This window comes from Corvus cornix, chromosome Z (assembly GCF_000738735.6).
Source record: "Corvus cornix cornix isolate S_Up_H32 chromosome Z, ASM73873v5, whole genome shotgun sequence".
Lineage (NCBI taxonomy): Eukaryota > Metazoa > Chordata > Aves > Passeriformes > Corvidae > Corvus > Corvus cornix.
In genome coordinates, this window is record NC_046357.1 from 34,431,069 (window position 1) to 34,445,288 (window position 14,220).

A 14,220-nucleotide genomic window follows, 5' to 3' on the forward strand; every position below is an offset into this window, starting at 1 on the left:
TCCACTCTTTCTTTGTATCTTTTTCTTTTACTGTATCTTTTTCTTTTACTCTTTTTTCCTTCTGAGTAAGACTACATTACTGCTTTATTATCCAATCCCAGATGATAGCAATTTTATAAGCAAGACTTAAAATCCCAATTTCTACTTAGGATGTAGCTACTCTGGAAGACTATTGTGGTTCATAAAGTTCCTTGGCAAGTGGCAACCATCATAAAAAAGGAAGGCAATAAATTTGTATTCATAATGCTGTAAAGCTCAGTAAATCCTATTTAAAAGTTACTTCTTAATTTTCTTTTTTTACAGCTGTTCTAGGTAATCTCACAGACCCTCTTAAGGGTTCAGTCCTAAGATGGGGGAAGGGACTTTTCACTAGATCCGGTTGCTTAATATCCCTTTGAACATGACCATAAACATTTCCAACAAGGAGTCACTCATATATAGGTAACCTGTTCCTGTGTTTCACCATATACATCATAAAAAATTTCTTCTGTATACTCAAACCTAACTGTACTCTCTTTCTGTTTAAGACAATTACCCCATGTACTGTCACTGAAGGCCTTGGAAAATAGCCTCTCTCTGTCTTTCTCATAAGCCCCACTTAAAAATTAAAAAGTTGTACTGCCTGGAGCCTCTTCTCCAGGCTGAACAACAACTCTCAGCCTTTTCTCATATGACAGGAGCTCCAGTCCTTTGGTCACTCATGGCCATCCTCTGGACCTATTCTCTTTCAGTTTGAAGCCATTTCCCCTTGTCCTGTCATTATGAGCTTGTAAATAGTTCCTCTCCAGTTTCAAGGCCCCTTCAGGTACTGCAGGCCATAATTAGGTCACCCTGGAGCCTTCTCTCTCTCCAGGCTGAACAACCGCAGCTCCTGCAACCTCTGCTCATAGGAGAGGTGCTCCAGGCCTCGTATCGTCTTCATGGCCCTCCTTTGGACTCACTCCAACTGGTCTACATCATTCTTATGTTAGGGACCCCAGAGCTGGATGGTGTCTCACTGGAGTGGACTAGAGAGGCAATAACACCTCCCTCAACCTGCTGGTCATGCTGCTTTTGATGCAGCCCAGGATCTGCGAGCCTATCTGGGCTGTGAGTGTACCCTGATGGGTAACGCCGAGCTTCTCATTTGCCAACACCCCGGAGTCCTTCTTGTTGAGGCTGCTCTCAATCCATTCTTTGTCCAGGCTGTATTTGTGCTTGGAATTGCCCTGACACAGATGCAGCACCTGGCACCTGGCTTTGTCAAACATCGCAAGGTATAAACCTCTCAATCTTCTCCAGGGTCCTGTGGATGGCACCCCTTCCCTCCAGCATGCTAATGGCAACACACAGCTTGGTGTCATCAGCAAACTTGCTGAGAGTGCACCCAATTCCCACTGTCCCTACCACTGAATAAGATGTTAAACAATGCTGCTCCCAATACTGACACCTGAGAAATTCCACTCATCACTGTCTCAATTTGGTCACTTAACCAAGTGTAACTTCGTACTGGATCTCTCCTTTGAAACCTGTAATTGTTACTTGAAAGGTAACTGTATTACCTTTGGAATCAGTACATGTTTCAAATAAGTGATAGCACATTTTAACACAGTCCCAGGTAAAATACAAGCTTGAAATTTTCCAAAGGGTGAAATCCTCCAGTATCAGTTGTTTCAATTTTTAATGAATCAGACAAGTATTTGAAAGCACCAGAATGGTCTATTCTATTGCTTGGGTATTTTAAAAATTAACTGAGCTTTCCCAATTACATTGTCAGTTGGTTGGTTTCTCAAGAATTTCATAAACACTCCAATTCACAATGGTTGGTGATAAAAAATATGTTGTTTTCCCCACAAAGGTCACTGGTTAATAACTTTTGACACAACACAAAATAGTAAGGTCAGATCTGTACTGCTAAATTTACATTTGTTTTTTCAATCCATGATCTTCTAGAACAAAAGCAAATTTTCTTTTAAAACAAGAATGACATTTGCATTTTTAAGTTGTATTCCAGAATCTTCTGTGGGAAAATAATTAACATCTGCAGAAAATCATTTACATATTTAAAAAGTCAATAAAGTAAGAACACTTTTTATCCATTAAAAGCAAAGAAAAGCACCATAAAGAACACCTCACCTGCATCAGCTCTGGACCGCTGACCTGGTGATTTTCCAAATGGGGTCTTCATTCATCTGTGTTTAAGTGAGCAGCAAAGCTGCTGGACTAGGGTGAAAATCCAGTTCGTTTCAACTTCCAGGATATCTTATTAGTCTTAGGATGAGACAACCACTTATAATCCACCATTCAATCAAGAACTTCTCCTTCCTCAAATGTAGAAGATGCACTTTCAATTACAGTAATCTGAAAAACAAAACAGGTGGAGTGTAAGTAGCGTGAAACAAAAATACTCTATCTTAACCAAGTCTCACTTTAATGCTTGTTTTCATACGCAATAGGATATTCCTTCACATTCTGTTATTCTGAAAACATTCAGCAGTATATGGCCAAACAAACACAAGGGCTGCTACTTTTATGTCCTAGTTACAGTAAAGTTCCACCACATCACTATGTCAATTACATAGAGAAAAAAGCTTCTTAAAAACCATTGAGCTTAACATATGGGAGAATGACTACTAACTTAGAAGAAACTGTACTACCTTTACCAGGGTAAAGCACAAATCAACTCTTTCCATTGGTTAGAAATAATGTGCTCCCACTCACATAGCAGAATAACTTTGTTTCACAGAAGTTTAAAAGAGCCTTGTTGAAAAAAATGCAACACGAAAGGTTTTAAAAATACTGATTACACTGCAATGACTGCTCAAGCCAGCAATTTGTTGAGTAGGTCGACAGTTCACAGATCTGATGATTCATAAATCTGTTTAAGTTTCTGGCAATTCCCTCTACCTAAGCTCATCAAATTCCTAAAGCATTTTGTCATCACATTCCTCTAGATGAGGGAGGCAACTGAGAACAACCTTTTAATGCCCTTTTCAAGAATTAATTACAGAAATTTTTGACCGTGTGAAAAAAATCAAAGCATTATAGGTGAACTTATTTCAGAGTAACATTTTTGGGCCAGACACATTTGTTCACTACTTCAGTGTTGCCCACAACTAAGGCAAGTGAGATCAGATAATTTCCTTAAGAAATGTCACTGCTCATCTGTGAGAGAGACATGGCCTCTCTATTCTGTGAGACAGCACTGTCTTCTCTCTTTTACTTCAGTTTTGGAAGCTGTTGTCAATTTTCATACAGGGGTTAAAACCAGAAGAATGCCCTTAACTAGTGATCCAGCAGAGGAAAAATTGTAGCTTAAGCTTGTCCCTTACTGAATAAGGGAACATACAGGTTTTAGCATACCTTGAGGTATGGTAAAACTGTTACACAGAAAAATGCATTTACATCTAACACTTGACAATTCTTTCATGAATTGTACCCATTGACTTCTAGGAACAATACAGCAACTAAGAGCAATACACCTAGGAAAAAGTGGCAACAGGGAGACAAACATTCAGTCATCTGCAGTTTTTAGAAAGAACTAACTTAAGACATTCACAGTCAGGAATTCTTAAGAACTTATGAAATTAAAAAAAATATTTACAGAAACTTACTAGTTTTTCTACATTTCATCTCTTCCTGAAATTTACCAGTATATACCCAACAATGCTAAATGATACCAGGGCAACCATATTCAACAATATTCTAATAGGAAGCAATTAGCTTGCTTAACTACTGGAAACAGCATAAGGATGATCTTTTTCTACGGAACTCAGACTCATTTTCCTATGGATTAAAACACATTAATACAGAAGCATCACAGATTATGAAAAACCAACTCTGAATTCTTAGCACTGCTGTAATATACTACTATACTCAGTCTCACAGGTACAGCACAAACATTCAAGAGATCAACTATTTTCCTCCAGAAAAGCTATTAGTTCAGAAGTAACTGTAATCTTGTATTATATCTTCTGATCTAAAAAACCCCACAAAACTAAACAAAAAATCCCTCCAAAACATAAACCGAACCATCATCACCACCTCCACAAATACACAAAATGGGAAAATTCTTCAAATTTAGAAAGTAATACACCCTTTTACAATAAGCTGTTGAACTGCTATTCATGTAACACCTGTATTATACACTTCCCCCTCCCAGGATTTCCAATTCATAGTAAAAATAAAAAGTACTAGGTATTTTGATTGCATTGCTTATGTAGTTGCGTACAAAAATAATTAAGACATCACAAAATATATTGTTTTCTACCAGTTAATTTTTCATAATAGAATATCCCCAATCATTACTATGCCCCAAATTTGAAATCATGCTTCAGAAACAGAAAATTTATTTCTAATCCTTTTAAAGTTACAATTTGTTTGCTAGCACTTAATAATAAAGTGCTTCACTGTGCTCTCTGAAGCTATGGATGGACACAAGGCTACTGAAGTTAAAACCTGATCCAGCAGTGTAAACTGACTTTCTAGAAACTAAGCCCGTAACTGTTACTAGTTCAAAACCTTACTGAAGAATTAAGTTGTGCTTTCCTAAAACCAGCATTCTGAATTCAATTTACATATCAGTTGCATAGTGACAGTTCTGAAGATAATAATAAGGAGGCATAGAACCTGATTTTCTGAAAATAAATTGATATACTTTAAGAACACTTTGAATTTTTAAAAATATGTAAATAAGTCTTACTTACTTGATTAAAAATACACCAAACCCTGTAAAATTTAGGGTTCTTAAATGTGATAAATGACAAAACATCAGACTTAATGCCATTATGCAAATATCTTGATCTCCTAATATGGAAAATCATCAAGAAAAAAACCTGACTCACAAAATGAAAACTCTTCTATTTCAAGTCCCAAGAAATGTCATGTTTCATATAAAGGTAGGAAACACAAAATCAAAACATGCATCTGATGCACTCAGAGTTGCAATAAGCTGTTAAGAAAGAGCAGATACTTCTTGTTTGGCTATACGTAAGATGACCTATGAAACAATCAACTTTTTAGAGGTATTCTGTTGATAGCAGCCGATACAGTAAATCCAACATAAGTAGGGTTTTTTTGGATACAAAGTGACACATCCAAAGCAAGCTAGACTAGTACAGACTGCCAGTAACTTTCAGAAGAGAAGTGCCACTGCCTACTTGTCAGACACCCATTTCCCCAACACCCAACAGCACAGGTCACCATCAGTGCAGCTGCAGGTTTCACTTAAAAAACAGACAAGTTTTGACTTGTGAGCTGCTACTCACCAGCCCACGTGTGCTGCTCATCTGCTTTTACAAGCCTTTCCACACAAAAGTATACTTTAGGAAAAAAAAAAAAAAGTGGAAATTAGATGACTCCTTTGTCTGATAGTGGCCTAATTATTGTGGAGTGTTTCAGAGACTATTAAGTGTTATAAAAACACTAGCATTACAAACTGTCAATCATACCAGTTTTATATGAGAATAGTAGAATCATTCTATCAAAACAGGCAGAAAGACATGACATAAAGACAGAAAAAGTAAAGTGATGAAAAAATAATTTTTGCAGTATAAAGGGAAATGATGGAAAAAACATCTTTCAGTTTTCACTGTGAAACATCTTAACCCTCTCTATAAACTTAGTTGTTTAGAAACATTAAAATGTTGTATGAGCTTTTAACTCCATGAAAATAAAAGTAACCACCTGAGATAATTCTCTAGCATAAATTTAGCTAACATTCATGTCTCTATTTCCATAAAACTGCATGCATTTCACTGCAACACACAGCACAATGTTGTTTACAGCATTTTTGTGAAAAGCTTCATGGTTCTACTATCCACTGAAGAGGGATGTGAGCAGCACAAAACTAGTGATAATTAAAGCTGACACCAAGCCCACAATTTTAAGTGCCTTACTCCTAAACAGTGTATTTAAATTTTACCATCATGAACACAGAAGGAAGTAATTTGCTGAGGAAATGCTTTACAGGTAAAAGTTTGGAAGCAGAGGAAGGGTAATGGCATGTGTTGCTTGTATTCGGATTGTACAGTTTCTGACAAAAGTGGCAGTCTCACCTTCTCAGGTCTGTCAGAGCCACCAGTGATTAGGCCTTCTGGCACCACCTGGTGGGCTTCAACATTTTTACTTCACTATCTACAACACTTCTCCTGCAGGCAACTCACTGAGAACTTCCACTGCTAGATGCTCAGGGGAGGACCAGCACTTCACAAGAATGTTCTGGGGAAGGAGTCATTCTAAACTGAAATGCAACAACTAGCTTCCTTGGTAAGTAACATTGTGATTTCCGTAACACAGCTCAGAGCTACTGGTACATGTTTCAGGTGAAGCAGTAGCATAGTTTGTTCCAGCACTAACAAGTTGGATGAAGCATGTCTGTTATTTAGACTCCCTAATCCTTATTATACGAGCAGAAAGGATCATTCTATGCAAGTCTTCTGCACCTGCCTTCCCAAAGATATCTCTAAATAATGGAGGGAATAAAAATACGCCAGTTTTATCTTGTTACTGTTTTTTTCCTTCCCTAATAAAAAACTCCAAATGCTTTCCTGTGGTTCAAGAATTCAGCAACTCAAATTCCAAATTTGTTTTGAAATATTCTACCAGCTTAACCAGAATATTAGTTATTAGGAACTTCTTTTATTTTATACTAGGATTTTTGTAGGTAATAAGATCTGATGTCTGAGAAGAAAGTACAGTTACAGTACATGAAGTCTGAAGATAAAAGTGATTTGCAGCTGATAACCATGGAAAAAATACATTTCAGAATCATGTCTATGACCTGGAAGACCCCAAACCAGGGTATAACTACCTCTCCACTACGATGGCCTCTGAAGTTTCGTCTCTACCCAGAGAGGTGCTATCTACAATTGTACAGAAACAAGCAGCACTGACACACAACTGTGCGTGCACATACATAAAGACACATGTACCATTGCACAGGTACTGGCTGTATGGGGCTTTGACCTGGTCTACAGAAAGAAGTCCCTGCCCATGGCAGGGCAGTTAGACAAGATGTTCTTTAAAGGCCCCTTCCAACACGAACCACTCATGACAGAAATAAACTCACAGAATTTGAAGTTAACTCCATATTACAATGCCACAGTGATGAAACTGTAGCAGAAGCCTAGAAGAATCTGAAATTTGTGCAAACTGTGTTTAGTTGACAAGATGTCTTCAAAATTCAAGAAGCAGCACACTGCAATTTCTAATTATTTACTAAAATATTTTAGCATAAACAAGTGGGCAAGTTATTTACCATAATGAAAAACAATATTAAAAGGTTTGCTAGTAAGTTCTTGTGGTTGTAGGGAGGGGGTGGAGCTCAGAACTGATGGGCATGGCTTATATTGCTATTCTACAGTGCCTACATCATCACTGTGGGGAACAGCCTTGGGGGAAAGAAAAGATGAGTAATCCCCAGAAATGACACCACTTTGTTCACCTCTCTTCCTCAGAGAGGTTGCTGGGATCAGCTGAGTGGACCCTGCCCTCTCTTGCCACTCCTCATCCATTCCTGTCCCTCAGGAGCGTGCAGCTCTGGGTGGTGAACACAGCTGAGCCCAGTGGAATGGTGAAAAGCTGTGGTGCTGCTGGGAACCAAACCCTAGCAGAGTGAAAAGGGCAAAAGCAGTGGTGCTGGGGTGGGAAACAGCCATGGGGAACAAAGCAGTGGCAGCGGTATGATGTGAATGATCTTGCTTTCAGGGGACTGTCACTGTTTTCTGTTGTCTCAGGCTTGAGGGACAGGGAGAGCCAACTATGGGGAGTGCCTGCCATCTTGTCTTTGTCTGAGGAAACCACATGGTACTGCAGGGAGTGTCTGCCATCGTCTTTGTCCTGGCTGCCACACAGAACTACATGGAGGTGGTGCACACCCATTTTTGTGTATAAAGCACCTTCTCTTCTAGTATATTTTTGTTATTAATATTGCTGCCATTACTGTGCATTTCTTATTCCACTGCTGTTTGCTTTCACTAAATTGTAACCTCAACCCATAGTCTCTTCCTTGGTCAGGAGGAAGGGGAGAGGCTTATTTGGAGTTTAATTTGTGGCTGGTGTCAAACCACCACATTCAGCTGGTGCCTATGGTGAGCCATGAAAGGGGTAAAGACAACTTTGATCTAAAAACCTGCGTATTAGGTACAGAACTCCCTAGCTACAGCTGCTCTATCTGTTCATGGAGGGGTGATATTTAACCCTGTATATATTCCCATACATGCTCCTCATGATGCTATTTTTTCAGAGTAGGGAGAAGGATCAGGATTGCTGTGTTGCTGTAATGTGTGGTATCAGTTTATGACATGACAACATCCGTGGCAATGAGGGTCATTTGGGATGTTGTGCTCAGTGCTGTTCAGCCATCGTGGCCTTGGCTGCTACCTCTGAGGATTCATTAATAACAGTACCCATCCTGTAGGGAGGCCAGGAGACAATGATTTTTCTCAGCCTTTCAACCCCTTTCTCCTCCTTTGGGTCTGCTACAACAGTTTTTGAGAATCTTGAATTCCATCTGGATGTTAAAGAAAGTGTATTCTAATTGCAGTGTCTGCCAAATTTCTTCAATACAGTCTAGAATAAATGAAATTTAGAATAAGAAGTCTACGCCATGTTTCAAGTCAGGATAGAGACATCCAGGGAAGTTGTTCAGAGAACTGCCCTGGAGCTGAACAGTCATGAGTAGTATAGTATGGGGCAGAAAATGAGCCAGCTTTTAAAGGAGTATGCTGTTCCAGTGGTTTAGAAGTTCATCCCTGAAAAATACAGGACCTTGATACAAGTGGCAAAATATTTGAAAGAAAAATGCTGTGACAGCTGCAGAGAGGCACGAAGTTATGCAACATGCTGGGCCCTGGCTACTACTAATCAGACACTGCACAGCACTTTCAGGGGGAGGAGAGGAAAGCAGACCAACAGGCACCAAGGCCACTCAAAGTGCAGCTGAACCAGAGAAAAAACCCATGCCAGTAGGAGTTGCTGTTCTGAAGAAAAAATTCAAGAACAAATCAATTAGCATAATGAGGGATGAAGAAGAAACAGGACCCTCAAAACCAGAGGAAGAGACACGGCCAGACATAATCACCTGATCCCTATCCATGGGTGAGCTCTGAGATGCACAAAAAGATTACAGCTACCACCCTGGTGAGCCCCTACTGACCTGGCTGCTTGCTGCTAGGATATCATGGCAAATGGTGCAACACTAGGCCCAGTGAAGCCAAGCAATTAGGATCCCTGTCCTAGGATGCAGGCATTGACCAGGAGATTTAGAAAAGACCAGAAACTCTCAGCCTCTGGAAGTAACTCCTGTCAAGTCTGATAGAGAGGAATCTCTGCATGGATGCATCTTTTAGTACATCAACACAAGTGGAACACCATGGACACAAGGCATCCAGTACTTTGGAGAATTAGTTGTGCTGAAGGTAATCTGTAAGGATTCAAATAATAAGTAGTCCCCTATAAATAGAGATGACATCCAGTGTACACAAAACATGTGGCAGAAGTTCCTACAGAGCGTGCTGGGGTCACATGCCAACTCACTGGCAGAGAAGTCATATAAGGAAGGAGAAAAAAAAGTGAACAATTTGGCTAACAAACTCCAGCTATATGAAGATACTATCTCCATCCCAATACAGGCCTGCATCTCATCTGTGAAATGACTGTCCAAGGACTTAACGGCAATTTAACAGGGAAATTAAAAGAGGACCAACAATTTAAAGAGGACTACCAAAAGTTTAAGGAGGAAATGTCCCATGCCCTGCCAGTACATGTAAGAGTTTCTGCTATTAGGGAGCAGGTGCTCCCCAGCTTGAGAGAGAAGGTACACACCACAAGGTAATCTGTGGTTCTACCTGCATGACAACTGAGAATACATGAGGAAGTGTGATGGAAAACCCACCTCTGCTGTAGCAGCACAGGTACCTGTGTTGAGGGGAAGGATAACCACCACATGAAACTCTGGTAAAAAATACTGCCCCGTTTCCCTTGGGCAAGTCCTCAGAGATATTAAAAAGGCTGATGTTATTTCTGATCCTCCTGAAGGGACCTCCAGGTCATATTTACAAGAAATAACAATGACCAGACCTAGAGACGCCCTGCCTCTAAACAGGAGGCAGGGAAAGGAATAATCAGGTCTACTGGAATGTGGATCTGATGGCCTGGCACACCAGACCCATAAGAATATAAGGCTTTAGTTGGCATCAACACACCATGTACCCTGATGCCACCAAGATATATAGAGGCAGAATCCATCTCTATTTCTGGGGTGACAGGGGGATCCCAACAGCTGACTCTACTGAAAGCTGAGGTGAGCATGACTGGAAACAAATGGCAAAAACATTCCCTTAGTGTTGCAGAGCAGAATGAGTTAAATGACATGCAGGAACACGCATTCTCATGGACTAAGAATTGCTTCAGAAAAGGTACAACACCTTTCCACCCTGGCAGTACCTGGGATGGTGCATCACAGAGCAAACCGCGAGACCTCAAGCTATCAGCTTGCAAACACAGGTCAACACGTTGAATGACCTGCAAAAGTAGTTAGGTACCTGTCAACTGGGTATGGCCTCCGCTTGGCATCACCAATGAAGACCTTCAACCACTGTTTGAGTTACTAAAAGGTGACACCCATATTGCATTACCCTGGACTCTTACACCTGAGGGGCATATGGCCCTACAACATGTGGCATCAGCAATTGCTGCATGCCAAGTGGCTCGCTGTGATCCAGAATTACCTATTTTGACTATTATTTTGAACCCCAGCCAACAACCGCATGGACTGTTGTTTCAGTGGGATGACCATCTGACTGATCCCCTACTAGTTCTGGAGTGCCTGTTTCTTCCTCATGCAATGTCTAAGACTGTCATCGTACAATATGAGATGTTTGCACAATTAATAATGAAAGTACAGAAGCACTCCTGTGCCCTTGCAGGACAGGAACCCATGGCAATTTTTGTCCCTTGTACTGCTACATACCTACTATAGCTTCAACCAACTGCTGAAATTTTTCAGATTGCCCCGGTTGCTCTCCTTGGGCAGGTTTTAGTGCATTCACCAGCACACAAATTATTTGTCACAGGATTTGTTCCCGTGCTTAAACTCAAGCACTCTGAAGCACCATTTTCAGCCCTAACAGTTTTTTCCGATGGATGAGGAAAGACACAGAAGTCTGGTTTAGTTTGGCAAAACCCGACTACAGGCCAATGGGATTCAGATATCTCAACTGTCCCTGGGTCCCCTCAAGTTGCTGAACTCACTGCAGCTGTAAGAGCTTCCTGGAAATGGCCAGAATCCTTCAATCTGGTTACAGACTCTGCATACCTTGCAGGTCTCGTAGAAAGAGCAGAAGCCTCTCTTTTACACAACCCTACCAACCCTATGTTGGCAGAACATTTATGCGAGCTGATTCGCTTATTAGATCAATGGGTCTCTCCATATTTTATTACTCATACTCGGTCACACACCACTCTTCCTGGAGAATTGGCAGAAGGCAATTGGCAAGCTAACCTGCTCACCACCTGTTGTGATAGACCCCAATACATACGAACAGGCAGGCCTTAGTCATGCTTTCTTTCATCAAAATGCAAAAGCACTGCAAAAAGACCTTTGCTTTAACTCAGCGCCAAGCTCAAGATATTATTGCTTTTTTGCCCAGATTGCCAGCGCCATAATTTTGCCTCTGTGACAACAGGAGTCAACCCCAGAGGCCTACTAAGCCTGGATATTTGACAAACTGATGTTACACACTTTCCTGAGTTTGGTCGCATGAAGTATGTGCATGTGTCTGTTGACACATTTTCTGGAGCAGTTCATGCTTCCTGCCATACAGGCGAGGCCTCCTGGGACATTTGTCATCACTTTTTACAGGCATTTGCGGCTTTGGGGGTGCCTGGACAAGTAAAAACTGATAATGGCCCTGCTTACATTTCTCAGAAGCTACACTCCTCCTTTCAACGATGGGGTCTTTCACGTCACGGGCATTCCTCATTCACCAACAGGTCAGGCCATTGTAGAGCACACCCACGCTACTTTGAAAACCTTACTGCTGCAACAGAAAGAGGGAATGCTCAGGGAAACGCCACGGAATCATTTAGCCAAAGCCTTAAATGTTTATAACTTTTATGGAGACAACCCTATAACACCTATAGTAAAGCATATTACAGCTATGAAGGAATGCATAGATACTGTAGAAAAAGCCCAGGTTCTTCTCGAGGATCCAGAAAGTAACCAAATATGAGGTCCTTATGCCCTGATAACCTGGGGAAGAGGTTATGCTTGTGTTTCCATAGGAATGGGACTCCACTAGATACCAGCTTGACTGGTGAAGCCTTATAATCCTTGTGCTGCCTCAGCGTCGTCAACTCCCAAATCTCCCAGACCCTTGGTTTCCTGTGGACCTTAGCACTTACTGTGAAAGATATGGGTACACTGACCTGTAACTAGCACACCATCTTGAGAAGGAACAAGATGACATCAGATGGGTTCAGGGAGAATGTGAAGAGCAGTATCTACAATTAGAAAATAATCCTATTCTGTGTTTAGAGTGTGCCGACCCTAGTCATCAGGCGTGGGCATTTTGTGAAGGCACCAGCTGTCATAAAAGGTGGTTTTGCAAGGCACAGCGTCGCTGAGCAAAGTGCCCTAGATGTGATCCCCTGTGCTATTCCTTTGGGAATTGTATAGCGCTCTGTGTGTGGGTGGAAATATGGTCTACTCCCACACCAGTATGTGTGGGAAAGGGACTGGTGCCCCAAATGTGATGGGCCCTTCCTTTTGCTAATTTTATGCTTAAAGGAGGAGGGTGCTTGGGGAGAGGCTACCATCCCCCCATCACCACGAGGTAATGTGTGGCTCACTCTTGCTAAGGCTTTGAACCAATCAGCACTATGCTTATCAATGGCCACACCCCAGGCACCCTTCCATAGATGTCTAGTAGGAATTCCTGTAGATGACCCACAGTGATCATGACAAAAGCCCATGGTAGGGAGCCCCACATATCCTGCAATACCTCCATGGTATCATGTATGGATAATTTCGATACTTGGGACAATCATTTACCCCTTGCCCCTTCACAACAACAGGAACTTGAAATTCTGGGATTGATTAAGGCAGATGTCTGCATATACTTCAACTACAGACAATTAGGGAAGAAGTATAATAGTGACCCCTACTACAAGATGACTCTGGATGTTTCCCCAAGTCAATTGTTATACCACAGTAGCTCTCTGCGGTGCAATCAAACTGTAATATCCAATGGCTCAGTGTACTATGCACCCTCAGATTCTCTCCCATGTAAACTGCCTCGAGGGATATTTTTGGTTTGTGGTGATGTGCTTGGCCTGCTTTGCCTTCGTGAGTGATCAGCAGACCTTGCACTATTGGCTGCCTCACAATGTTAACTCCTAATCTAACCATGATTATAAATCATACACATAAAGCAGACTGGGACCAACAGAGGTGTGCACTTCATGAATTTACCAAAGATTTGTGACCCAAATGCACAGTTTTGGAATCCCCCACTTGTTGGGACTGCTTCATTTCTTGTTCCAGGTGTTGCAGCAGCCAAAGCCCTTACAACCTTGCAAAAGCTTGGCTGTTGGCTGACCCAGAAACTAATGCAACTTCCACTGCTCTTTCTGGCGTTTTGGCAGATGTTGATTCTGTACACCATGCTACTTTGCAAAATTGTGCTGCCATTGATTTTCTGTTGTTAACCCATGGTCATGGATATCTGGATTATTGAAGGAATGTGTTGTATGAATTTATCTTATGATTCTCAATCTATACATGCCAGCATTCAGAAATCAGAGGAAAATGTTAAGAAACTGCAATGGGATGACGGAACAGACTGGCTGGGGCAACTGCTCCAGTATTTGAATATCTATGGCTGGGCTGAGAGGCTATTGCAATTGGGAATTTATGTATTGGGAATATTTTTGTGCCTTTTTATGATTGTGCCTTGCTTATTGCAATGTATGCAATGAATGGTTAGTAATGCAGTTCAACGTGTGCTGTACGTAGAACAGAAAGGGGGAAGTGTTGCAGAGCAGAATGAGTTAAATGACATAAACAGCACAGCTGACTTAATGAAGTTGGTCCAGCAGGAGTCATGAGAAATAAGAACTGCAGAAATCACATTCTTCTGCAAAGAACGGAACACTCTGCTGACGATTATGGAACATCCTGCTGTGATAAGCAACAGCATAAAAGAAGAAGTAACATTGTAGCTTGCTAAGCATTAGCTA

At 41.2% G+C, this 14,220-nt stretch overlaps 1 protein-coding gene across 3 annotated transcripts in view; it reads right to left on the reverse strand.

Annotated features, from left to right (window-relative positions):
• Nucleotides 1–14,220, reverse strand: part of SPIN1 (spindlin 1) — a 76,196-nt gene that overhangs the window by 19,791 nt on the left and 42,185 nt on the right. For all 3 annotated transcript variants that reach the window (XM_039567756.1, XM_039567757.1, XM_010399952.3), the window contains exon 2: nt 2,116–2,340. In XM_039567756.1, the coding sequence (XP_039423690.1) occupies nt 2,116–2,167 (52 nt within the window). In that variant the 5' untranslated portion in view covers nt 2,168–2,340. The remainder of the gene's footprint in view (nt 1–2,115; nt 2,341–14,220) is intronic.